The sequence below is a fragment of the Thermobia domestica genome, chromosome 4, assembly GCF_964235325.1.
Source record: "Thermobia domestica chromosome 4, izTheDome1.hap1.1, whole genome shotgun sequence".
Classification (NCBI taxonomy): Eukaryota; Metazoa; Arthropoda; class Insecta; order Zygentoma; family Lepismatidae; genus Thermobia; species Thermobia domestica.
In genome coordinates, this window is record NC_137457.1 from 328,127,350 (window position 1) to 328,139,550 (window position 12,201).

Consider the following 12,201-nt stretch of genomic DNA (forward strand, 5'->3'; position numbering starts at 1 on the left):
TTACAGGTCCGGACACCATCCATTTTAGCAACGCACTTGAGCTGTCGAGAATTCCACTTGCACCACCTTCAGACTTCACCGTCTTGTTGCACTGTTCGTGCATTTGATCATGTCCCATACAAGAATGTGGTCGACTTGTTTTGGAACCTACAAGAGCTCCACGGACAAATTCCTCATAAATGGCAGGATGTCTAACCCTAAGTTCCTGTAAAGATTTACCAAACACTGACATCCATCTCGCGTAGTGAGTATGGTCAAGAGCGAACATCCAAGGGCACATTTGAGATAGTGAGCTTACATACTGTTCAAAATCTGCTATTCGCACACTGTGTACGAAGTTTAAGAGCAATGTAATACTGTAATACTGTGTACCAGTATTTAAACTGAACCGATTCACTTTGTCGAATATCAATCCGTTCTTCAAATGATAGATGTTTGTCAGAACCAGAAGCCACATACTCTACGTACGCTTTCCTTAGTATAATGTACAATGCTGCTGATGTTACCTCGCGAGCATATCTAGCTCGCTTAACGTGAGAACCATGCAGACATTGATCGGCCTTTCCAGAAGTTGTTACGCCTGCCTCAACCAAAAGATCCATCCATCCACTTCACGTTAACCACGTGCCCAACATTTCCAGAGACGCCATCTCGATATGCAAAGAGCCCATCATAACTATAATTAAGTCTTCTCCATACAAATTGGGCAGCATCCATTGTACTTGCTTTCCCATTGCATAAACAGGCTTATGACATGTAATGACAGTTACTTGAGATGGATTCAATGAAGATAATGTTCTCTTGATTATATCAAAGCAATGCCAAATCATTGCAGGCGAATTTATGGAGTCTGGAAGTAACGGAAGTAAAACACACTGACTTTTAGATGGAACCTTACCACGATACTCACAAGTATAAAAAGCATTCCATGTCATGTTTGGCGTATTTCCAGGACTTTCTGTTGCAACTGCTTGGATGTGTTCCAGCCACTTGCTTGACAACAGCTTACTTTGCTCAGGCAGTTCATCAGGATTTATGGTCGAAACGGGCACATTGGATTTCAGTGGAGTCATCCAGGGGACATTTGTATACCACGCTGGTAACGCACCTTCTCATACAGATTGCGAGAAAGTTATTCAGTAGTTGAGTAGGAATTTTTATATATTCTGGTAGCTTAAACAACGAAGATTCTTGTGATATATAAATCTTCTCTCAACTCTGTTTCTGTTAAACAAAAACTTCATCAACATTACCTGAATATCACCATACATCCCAATGAACAACAGAAAGACCTTCAAGGTTATTTAAAGTTCCACCTTCAAGCTTCTTTCACACATATGTAATATTAAAAGGGTTTCTTGATGATGAAATATAATTTGATTTTCCAAGACAACAACTCGTTTGTCAAATATAAATAGATTTCTTCAGTTACGGCGCAAAGTTGCTATCATTACAACCATATTTTCAGCTGGGAGTCACTGTAGCCAGCCACTGCAATTACCTGCAAACATCTACGTAGCCGCGTTTAATTTCTCACTGCTGCCTAAACATTTGAAACTGTATACTGGGAGGAAACACTTACATGCCTTTGTTATGCTTCCTTCGGTGTCAGACACAACCACTGAGTGGGTCACTTTTGCATTCATTTTTTGCCCACAAAATGATAAAGTAAAGTGTGATGGCTGCAGGCGTTTATTCAATACTAACATGAACGGAAACCAGTGGTGTAGCGCATCACATAGCTCCGAGACTATTGATCTCATATACATTAAAAGGATATCGACGTAAAGCTTAAGGTTTTGCTAAACGATTTACAAGAGTGTTATTGCGATATCTGTTAAACCAAAGCTTCCAGATGGATAAAACCATAAACAAACGCCATAGTTTTTTTAAAATAAATTTTAGGCCCCTCGTCCGGCCGTGGATGATGTTCAATTAAGACAATATGAAAATAATTAAAGGATTGTTATTTCTCTTGCATTTGAGTCTTACTTTGGCTCTGTAGGTCAAGCCGTTTTCACATAATGGCTATTCCAGCGATAACATATCGTTCTCCAGTGCTCCAGGTGTTCCAGCGCCTGGAATTCCAGGAAATTGTAGTCGGATTTTTGGGGTCTACGTCAGAATTTATTTGTTACTATATTAGTAGACTCTGTGCAAAATTTTATGTTCTTATCACAATATGCATGATTCTTATGAATTTTTCCTCTAATCCACTCCACTACAGTGGGCACACAAGGTAATGGCATTTTGAATTCACACAATCCATTACAAGTATACTACTTTTTTAAATTTTATTTTGTCAAATCGATCGACTTATGTTCCTGTGTTTAATCTTTGTGATAGTTTAGTGATTAGATATGTTTTGCAATATTAACAAAATATTTAAATTCAAGATGGTGAAGAAGAATTCCAAAAATGTAAGGTGGTTGGTCAACCTGAACTTGTGATTGATTCATACAAGATGTGCGCTTCCATACAGACACCAGAGATTTTAAAGGTGTCCACATTATCAACCTAATTAACATAAATAAGATAGTTTGCCTAAAAGCTACACTTATAATTAGTAAACAATAATAATATTCCACTTACCTAATGTATACGCAAATATTAATTTTTGGTGCAAGCTAAGATGTAGGTACGATGGAAAATTGGGATTATCGTCCCCATCTGTTGGCAACAAAAGAGCCACGATACACACTATGGCTGCAGCTATCACAATGTAGTTGGGACTCTGGGCTCCTCGGCCTGGAATTGAACAAAAGACATCTAAACACGCTTCTTACAATTAACAGTTATTTCACTTTATAAACGCAATATCGTAAGGTCTCACAACTATTAGAAGTAAATAATAATAATCACAAGAACCTGCATCCAAATTTTGACAGCAATGCTCTATGTTCCACGCTCATAGCGTGACGACGGCCTCTCAGTGACTGCTGGTAATGGCGTCGTATTTCCCGTCATGCTTTGCATGCGACAATGCGGTGTTGCCAGATTGTGGAGGAGAAATTACTCTTTCGAACGGACATATTGGTTTACGGATCGCATGCACTGTTTCGTCATAATAAAATCAGTCTCATTACTTAATCGTCGGACAGTATATATATTTTATCTTCGTATATATTAAACAGTATTTCAGTCGCTTTATTGGAATTTCGCGTTTTATCGCTGATAAGCAGTGCTTTGATATATATAATAATAGTAAGAAAATGTGCCGCTACTCTTAACGAATATGCTATTACAGACATTCCCACACTTTTAACATATTGTGCGACATACCCACCCTCGTCTTCTCTAGATAGGTTTTAGCTTTTAGTATCAACCGCCGAACGACGACATCGGAGTACCCATGAGTCCACATATTGCTCCAGTTAAACTGTATGAGAGGCGGTTCTACTATCCTGATCAACATCAGTGCACAATTTGTTTGTACAAACAGAGATGATCTAGACGAAGTTACTACAGAGACATATCATAAGTAAATAGAAACCTTGCAATATAATGAAATGAATAAATTTGAAAGTTATTAATGATGTACTTTGTTATTCCCGATATAGACAGTGTAAAGATTCCATAAAAGAGAGAGAGAGATGCCGCGATCGAACGTGGTCGGATAGTGGAGTAATGCGACCTCGGTGCACGCCAAACACAAATTTCCCCGAAACATCCAGATTCCATTGTCAACCGTCAATTGGGTTATTATTCAGTATCAAAGCCATCAACAGGAAAGTGTGAGTTTATGGTCTGACCTACCAAGCCCAATGGACCGTTAGTTCAGGGTTACCAAAAGGTGCATGAGACAAAATCCCAAGTGCAAGGCTGTAGATGTGGTAGAATACCTGAAAGTGAACCAGTTTACAGCACCCGTCAGGTATCTGCATCAATTAAATCATCAAGGGTGAGCTGCAAGACGTTAACCCCTGGTTTAGCACAGCCACTACTGTAAAGTGAAAACAGTGGGCAACAAACATGGTGTGGCGCGATGTTAAATTTTGGCCCCATGTAATTTTCTCTGATGGGTCCATAATTTCCCAATTTTCATCCAGTAGACGCACATATTTCTGGACAAAATCCTCAAGAATTCCACTTGGACCGCTTACAACCAACACTTAAACATAGAGGATTTTTCACTGATGCTGTGGAAAGCCATTTAGAACTTTGGATGTTCCGAGTTGCTAGAATGTGTTGGCACCCTCAACAGTCATGGATACACTGGTATTTTAGAAAGAGATCCTCTACCAATATTATTACGGAAGATGGCGCCCATAATATATTATGGAAGATGGCTCCCCTTGTAATACCGCCAAAAGAAATCCAAACCTAGCAGACACAAAATGGCATTAAAAAACTGCCATGGGTTAGTCAGTCTCCACACAGAACTCAATTGAATATGACTGGTCTATTCAAGATTATCACATATTTGCGTATACATCAGATGGCGTCCCCCAAAACTCGCTTACCGTGAAGAGTGTTCAAGAAATCACCCATTTCATCTGTATACAACTGTCCGTCATCTATGATTTGGAGGAAACTTCATAATGTGAAACATTCAGCAGTTTACGTTTTTTAGGTGAGTTGTTTAATAAATGGACAGGAGACATTTACACAAAAGTTGGATCAGTATAATATGTATGTCTTTCCTGAATCAGGTGGTGCATTATCTGCTCATAACTGACAAGTTTGATTCTGGACTCCCTGTCCTACAGCAATAACCCAAAAGTGTTCAAATAGACTGTGAAAGATATTAAGTAAATATTTAATTCAATATATATATATATATATATATATATATACCGTATATTGATAACGCAATGATAGTGTTTTTACCTGTAGTTTTACTCTCTATCCTATTATCGTGTACACAAATAACCTGAAAATAAGCCGTGTGTTAACTTGAGACACCGTACGGTTTTTATCAAAACTGTGCATTGTATTAAAAAAAAAAACGGCACAAACGTTGAAATATAGCAACTTCCTACAAAACATTATCCGTGACGGTGCAGATATTACATCTATAAACTCTTTAAGAAGTTGTGACCAAGATGATTAGAGAACAATTTTGGTCGATCACGATGCCGACTTGTGTGTAAATTACCTCTATTAACAGACACAAAAAACTAACTAACTAAACTTAAACATTCTACTTCCAGATTTCTTAATTTCTGAATTTCCTTTTAGCTTCCAAGCTTTCCACTCTCCCCTGGAGTCTTGGTCACGGCGGTTAAAAACAGAAAGAAAAAGAATAGGAACATCAAGGAATAAAAATGGAGCGGACTTAACAATGGAAGAGCTGTTCTACGGAAACATGTTAACCTCAGTGACCAAGACACTAGGAGCGAGTCGAAAGCTTGAAAGTTTAAAAGAAAATTCAGAAATTACAAAAATCTGTTAGTAGAATTCCTGAGCGTGGTTTTGCATTACCGGTAACTAAACAAACTTATCTATAAGCATCTCATAATACTGGTGACAACAACATAGCTTCAAAAAATTGGCTACTTACCAATGATTCCTCCCTTGGAAAGCCAAAATCTTCTTCAAACGTTTGGGAACTCAAAGCTGGTTCCGTCCTCAGTGACAAGGTGGAAAGGATTAAAACGGATAGGAGATGAAAGGTGTAAAAAAGGAATACATACCAGTAAATAAATAAATGTAACGTGAACAGTAGATCCTGAAATAGCCGAGCAGAGCGAAGTGCAAAAGGAGTGAACTAAATCGAAGAAAGCGCGGTGTCTATGTTACTTCACTATTGACAGATTCAAAATATGCATCAAAGGTAGGTACCAAAATTCTGTCAATGTTGCCAGTATCCAGATTCAAAGCAGGTGTGTATTTGTGAATAAAGAATGATTCTTTGAATTCCCGTTGTTTCTTTGCTTTTGCTGAACCTGTTACATTAACCTGTTTTATTTTATGTGTATGTTGTTTTGTGACTCCTCACATACAGCACTCCTGTTGTTTTGTGAATGTGAATGTGACTCATCATATATAGGCCAAACGAAACGCAATATTAACACTGGAATTAAGGAACATGTTAGACAATCTAAAAAGTCACAAGAAGAGGGTATGTCGGGATTGGCGCTTCATTTAAAACAACATACACAAAATATAAAACAGGTTAATGTCATAGGTTCAGCAAAAACAAAGAAACAACGGGAATTCAAAGAATCATTCGTTATTCATAAATACACACCTACTTTGAATCTGGATACTGGCAACATTGATAGAATTTGGGTTTCTATCTTGATGCCTACTTTGAATCTGTCAATAGTGAAGTAACATAGAAACCGCGCTTTCTTCGACTCCTTTTACACTTCGCTCTGCTCGGCTATTTCAGGATCTACTCTTTACGTTACATTTATTTATTTACTGGTATGTATTTCTTGTTTTACACCTTACATCTCCTATCCGTTTTAGTCCTTTTCACCTTGCTACTGACACGGAAGACACGAAACACAGACTGCAAAATTGACACGATAGAACGAAGAACCAGCTAACATTATAAGTAAAGAGTGTGTTATGTTGTAGTGTGTAGCCACCTGAACTTGAGGCTCCAATATGGATGCCCAAGTTTCAAAATCTTTTTCGAGGAAAGTAAAGGAAAAATCTTCCGAATTTATGATCATGACACATGTATATAGCGTAATTCAAAAGCCTATTTTATTCTAAAGAAACGGCGAACGAATTATGAATCTACGGTAATTAGGGTACACGCAATCACTTTCTAAACGGGAGTTTACAATTTCTTTAAAAATCTCAAGATTTTAAAAGGTTAGTTGGTTGGGTTGGTTGTGTCGCTATTAGCACCAACCCTATTTTAGAATTAAATTTAGAGCTTACCGTGGAACCACATAAGCGCTTGTCTGGAACTGAACCCAGGTCTCTCATGCCAACAACGCTATACATTTTATTAAACCTACGGAAACAATAGTCTGAAGGGCCGAACGTAGGTTTCGAACCATATGCCTCCCAACATCGAAGCGACAATGTTTAATCATTTACTTATGCTTATTAATCTCTACATACAGTAGTGCTATTCAGCCGGTTTGCACCAGTTCGCTACAACCGGTTGTTAAAATATTTCGAGTTCGCAGAACCATTTGTTATACCTAGACATAACAGAAAATTTTCACCAGTTATACCCAGAACAGTAAATTTTAATTTAACTATCTGTACTTTTAGAAATTCTTACAGCTACAGGGTTAAACATATGATCTCTCAGAACTGGATATAAGCATTTATTTCTTAATCTCAAATGCTCAGGTATCAAGAATGAGAACTGGGATCACATGAGTGTAGTGGTGAAGGTATTTATCAGGGTGGAAAAAAATCATGATTTTTTTAATAAAAATCATTTTTGTTGATTTTTTTGATTTAAATCGATTTTTTTGATTTAAATCAAATCTTTCTCCTCGTATAATACAAGTCGCGAACTGGAGAAAAAACATTAGGGATTAATATTAAATGACAATTATGCCATTTAAGTGAAAGTATTTTGGTTTAATTTCGAATTAATCCTCAATCGTTAACCTATTTCAATCCGAAACAATATTTCTTAAGCATTAAGGAAAAAACGTACAGCAACGTTTATCAACATGACACTTTTCTTTTCACGAAAGTTCGTGATATTTGGCAGGAGTATATTTTTTAAAACATCGAAACTACCCAGTGGCACGAAATACATCTAAAGTACATAAATTTCGCCCAAAATTAACTGTTTAACTCTATGGCCTATGGAACATGGAGGTTCATTGCCGCGTTCACGGAAACTCTCCACTGGCTTCTATCCTTAGCCAACTGGATCCAGTTTCTATTTTGTATTCCTATTTCTGCGAGACTCATCTTAATATTGTCCTCCCATCTGCGCCTAGATCTTCCTAATGGTCGTTTTCCGATTGGTCTTCCAGTTAAGAATTTGAAAGTGTTCCTATTTTCTTCCATCCTGGCTACATGACCTGCCCACCTGAGTCTCCTAGACTTGATGACCCTAGCAATGTTTGGTAAACCGTAAAAATTAAGTAGTTCCTCGTTATGAAGTTTCCCCCATTCCCGCTCCTCTTGGGTCTGAATATTCGTCTCAGGATCTTGTTCTCAAATACTTTCAGTCTACGTTCTTCCCTCATAGTAAGCGACCATGTTTCGCAACCATACAGAAGCAGGGTGTCTACCAGTCAGGGAAAGTCAGGGAATTTGCAGGGTCAGGGAAAATGTCAGGGAATTTCATTGTGTATCAGGGAAAAAACTTTCCCAGGCTGTGAGGGGTGAAGAAATGCCACTAAAATAGTCATAAATTACAGGTAAATGAATTGGTTCGTTTGTACGTTTGTAGAATATTGTATAAGCATATAAACAATGGTGAAAACTTACAGTTCACTTTAAATATAAGTTAGGGGCGCGGTGGCTCACTGCTAGAGCTTTCACCTCCGGTGCTTGGGTTCCCTGGTTCGATCCCAGCTTGCACCGTGTGAACTTTGTGGTGGACAAACACCGTGGTCGTGGGTTTTCTCGGGGTTCTCCCGTTTCCTCCCACTTTCTTCATTTCATTCATTACTCATCATCACCGTCTCCTTTAGCCTAACTGGCATAATCGTGGGACGTAAAACTGAATGATTTCATTTTCATGATTTAAATATAAGTTACTTTTCATGAGTTACTAGGAAAAAAAAAGAATGACAGAGTCAGGGAAAATTATAATTTTGTCAGGGAAAGTCAGAGAATTCGATTATGCTTGCTTGCCAGACACCCTGAGAACAACAAGCATATATATTTTAATCTTCAAATTCCTGGACAGAATTCGTGACGACAAGAGATTTTGAAGTGAATAATAACACGAATTCCCTGCTTTTAGTCGACATTTAATTTCTTAGTAGATATCGTTTTCGTCTGTTAATATTGATCCTAGATATTTTTAAGAATCCACTTTATCAAAAGTATTATTCGATATTTTAACGCATCCAAAATTTGCCGTATTACGATCCCGAGGAACTTCGTTCTATGTATTTAGTACATAAATTTCGCCTAAAGTTTTATTTATTTATTTATTTATTGTTTCGGAAAGGGGATCGGGCCCCTCTAAATACGCCCCTATTATAGGGAAACAAACAAATAGACGTGGACATTAAAGAATTTTTGTCTTAAATGTCCATGGTGATTTCTCCGTTGGAATAGTTAACGATTTAAAAACCCTATGTTACGAAGACAAGAAAGCAGGATTCTCCCGTTACCCGTTCAAAACGGGAATTTTCCTAATCATCCTCTGCATGATACTCGTTTTCATACTGTGTTGTACATACATTTGAGTCTCATTGTATTATGATTATTATCTTCCATAATCGAAATAACAGAACAGAAACGGGATTTTACTTATTTTCACTTTAAATCAATTTATTTCGAAATTTGATTTAAATCAACGATTTTTATTAAAAAAATCAAGTGATTTAAATCTTGATTAAAATCGCGATTTAAATCAGACTGATTTAAATCAATCCACCCTGGTATTTATACTTGAAACGCACACATACCATTATTTTTAACCAGTGAGGGAGGGACAGAGAGAGTGAGAGAGAGAAAGAAAGAAAGAAAACCAGTTCTTAATAAATTAGAATAACACCACTCTCTACAAGTAAACAGATTAATTGGAAACTGAAGAATTCTTACCAACGCCTCTTTCTCGCACAATGCTATATTGCTGCCCTCCTCTTCCTCCAGGAACAGCTGCTGGCATCTGCATCTGTTTGAACTCTTCTCCCTCTGGAGTGATCCTTTCTCCAGACTCTGGACATGACGGTAACAGCGTTGCTGGGACATCCTTTTTCCCGATCACCTGCAAATTCCAAATGATGTAATAATAATAATAATAATAATAATAACAATAATAATAATAATAATAATAATAATAATAATAATAATAATAATAATAATAATAATAATAATAATTTAATCTTATTTTATTAAAAACTAGCTGAATATACCCATTCTTCGCATGGGTCAGGTAAAATATCTATGTAAACAAACTGAACAATGAAAAAATATATATCGGTCATTTTCTACTACTTTTACATATTCCAGTAAACGCCCCCTGGTTCGATTTTTTTTTTTTAAAGTGCCTCTGGCCCCCAGACGATGGGGGCTGTATTTGGAAGTCAACGCCTATGGACGTATCACCAATCATCTCAGCGACCTCGAAAACTATGGATTTGACACTAATATCGGTCATTATGGATTATTTTTACATGTCTCTATAAATCGCCCCCTCCCCCCACAGGTGACCCTCGGCCGTATACAATGGTAGCTGAATTTGCAAGTCATCGCTAATGGAAGTGTCACTACTGATCTCAGCGACCACGAAAATATGGATTTGACACTAATATCGGTGATTTTAGATTATTTTTACATGTCCTGGTATTCCCCCCCCCCCTCGTTGACCGCTGGCCCGCATCCAAATGGGGTGAATACGATCGGAGTTTCACCACTGATCCCAGCGACCGCGGAAACTATGAATTCGACACTAATATCGGTCAATTTCTACTACTTTTACATGTCCTAATAAACGCTCCTCCCTGAAAACCCTTGGTTAGAATTAAAAAAAAAAAAACCTTCGGCTTGGTCTGGGGCCTGGACCAAGGTACTCGTGGCCAAAAATTGGTAACTCTCGATCCACTCGTCTGGTCCCCAGACAGCACACAGGTAGACAAACACACAAATTCAAACTCTTTATTTTATTTATATTAAATAATTAATAGTCGAAACATTCTGTATTTTAATTCTTAAAGGTTATCAACGTTTATTTCATGCAAAAATGTCTGTATTTCAATAAATGATGATTGTTTTGATAACTTTCACCTTATTCCAATTAAACTTGGTATCTAAGGTGTTTAGAAAAGCTTGGTGTTGGGGATTCTTTGAGTTTGGAATATCCTTAAAAAAAAAAAAAAAAAAAAAAAAACTTACATGTGTTTTCCTTTTTGTCATACTCATGTAAGTACCCTGGTAAGGGAGGTTAAAGCTGAAGGCTATTATCTTACTCTACATAAGTGAAAACGCCGAGACTTCGGGCCCGAAACATACGGATTGGGAAATTGATAGAGATTGCTGGATGCAAATAATATTAAAGAGATGAAATAAAAAGCCTGTGACCGACGACAGTCTACACAGGGACAAACCAGCCTACGGACTGAATTACCGACGATGATGGTGAATAAGAAATATAGTAGCCGACCAATACAAGAACAAAAACACAGGGAAAAACAGAAGAATTACAATGGAAAGAATGGATCATAAAACCAAAAATCGGAATAACTCCGTAAAGAAAGTCAAACGTCTCCTTACCCTATGACTTATTTTAATAATTCTTTCCCAACATTTATGTTTCATTACAAATCTGAGTAATATAATACTCACCTGTTTATGACCATGTTCTTGTATTTGAATGCGAAATTTATCTGTAACATTACAATTCGCCGGCGAAATTGCATTGTGCCTCACAACAATGTCTATACAACATCTGGCTTTTATTGACCCTTCAGGATCTACCACTGTGTACTTCTTCGGAGCAGTACAAAGAACTGGAAGAAAATGTGTTTGGTTCAATTTTAGTTCATCATAACAATTGGTATTAGCTGCTATAGGACACACATGATTTTTTTTTTTTTTTTTTTTTTTTTTTTTGTAAAATGACACATGTCAGAAAAACCTAGTTTTGAGAAAAACTATACTACACAGTATAGTTTCTCCAGAAAGATCTGTTTATTTATAATGTACCAAGTGTAGGCAACAGCTTGACAGGTGCAGATATCTCACAAAATGTGTATCTACTCGTAGCAAACACAATATTGTCGTTAATTTCGTATCTGACAAAACTTGACATGTGTCGTTTTACAATAATATATGTAAAATATTTTACTTTCTATTATTATTATTATTATCAATCACTATTATTATTATTATTATTATTATTCCGCCATTATTGACAGGTAACTTGCCCCAAACTGAGAAGCATCCATGCGCCATGTCTTCAGCTAACTACCTCCTCTTCACGTACGATTCTTCTGTATCAATACCGTCCATCAAACTGTAGCCTCTTTCGCCCCTTTTTCTTTTTTCTGCTACCGTACTTTCTAGAACGTCCCTCATAATACGTTCCTTCTGAGTCCACGTTCCATTTATTTTTAACACTACCTCAATTCATTTTCCGTTCGACCG

General features: G+C 37.1%; 1 protein-coding gene across 5 annotated transcripts in view; it reads right to left on the minus strand.

Annotated features, from left to right (window-relative positions):
* Positions 1 to 12,201, minus strand: part of LOC145684446 (motile sperm domain-containing protein 1-like) — a 31,240-nt gene that overhangs the window by 8,937 nt on the left and 10,102 nt on the right. For all 5 annotated transcript variants that reach the window (XM_081756842.1, XM_081756839.1, XM_081756841.1 and 2 more), the window contains exons 3-5: positions 11,401 to 11,564; positions 9,658 to 9,823; positions 2,593 to 2,748 (exon numbers count right to left, since the gene is read on the minus strand). In XM_081756842.1, the coding sequence (XP_081612968.1) occupies positions 2,593 to 2,748; positions 9,658 to 9,823; positions 11,401 to 11,564 (486 nt within the window). The remainder of the gene's footprint in view (positions 1 to 2,592; positions 2,749 to 9,657; positions 9,824 to 11,400; positions 11,565 to 12,201) is intronic.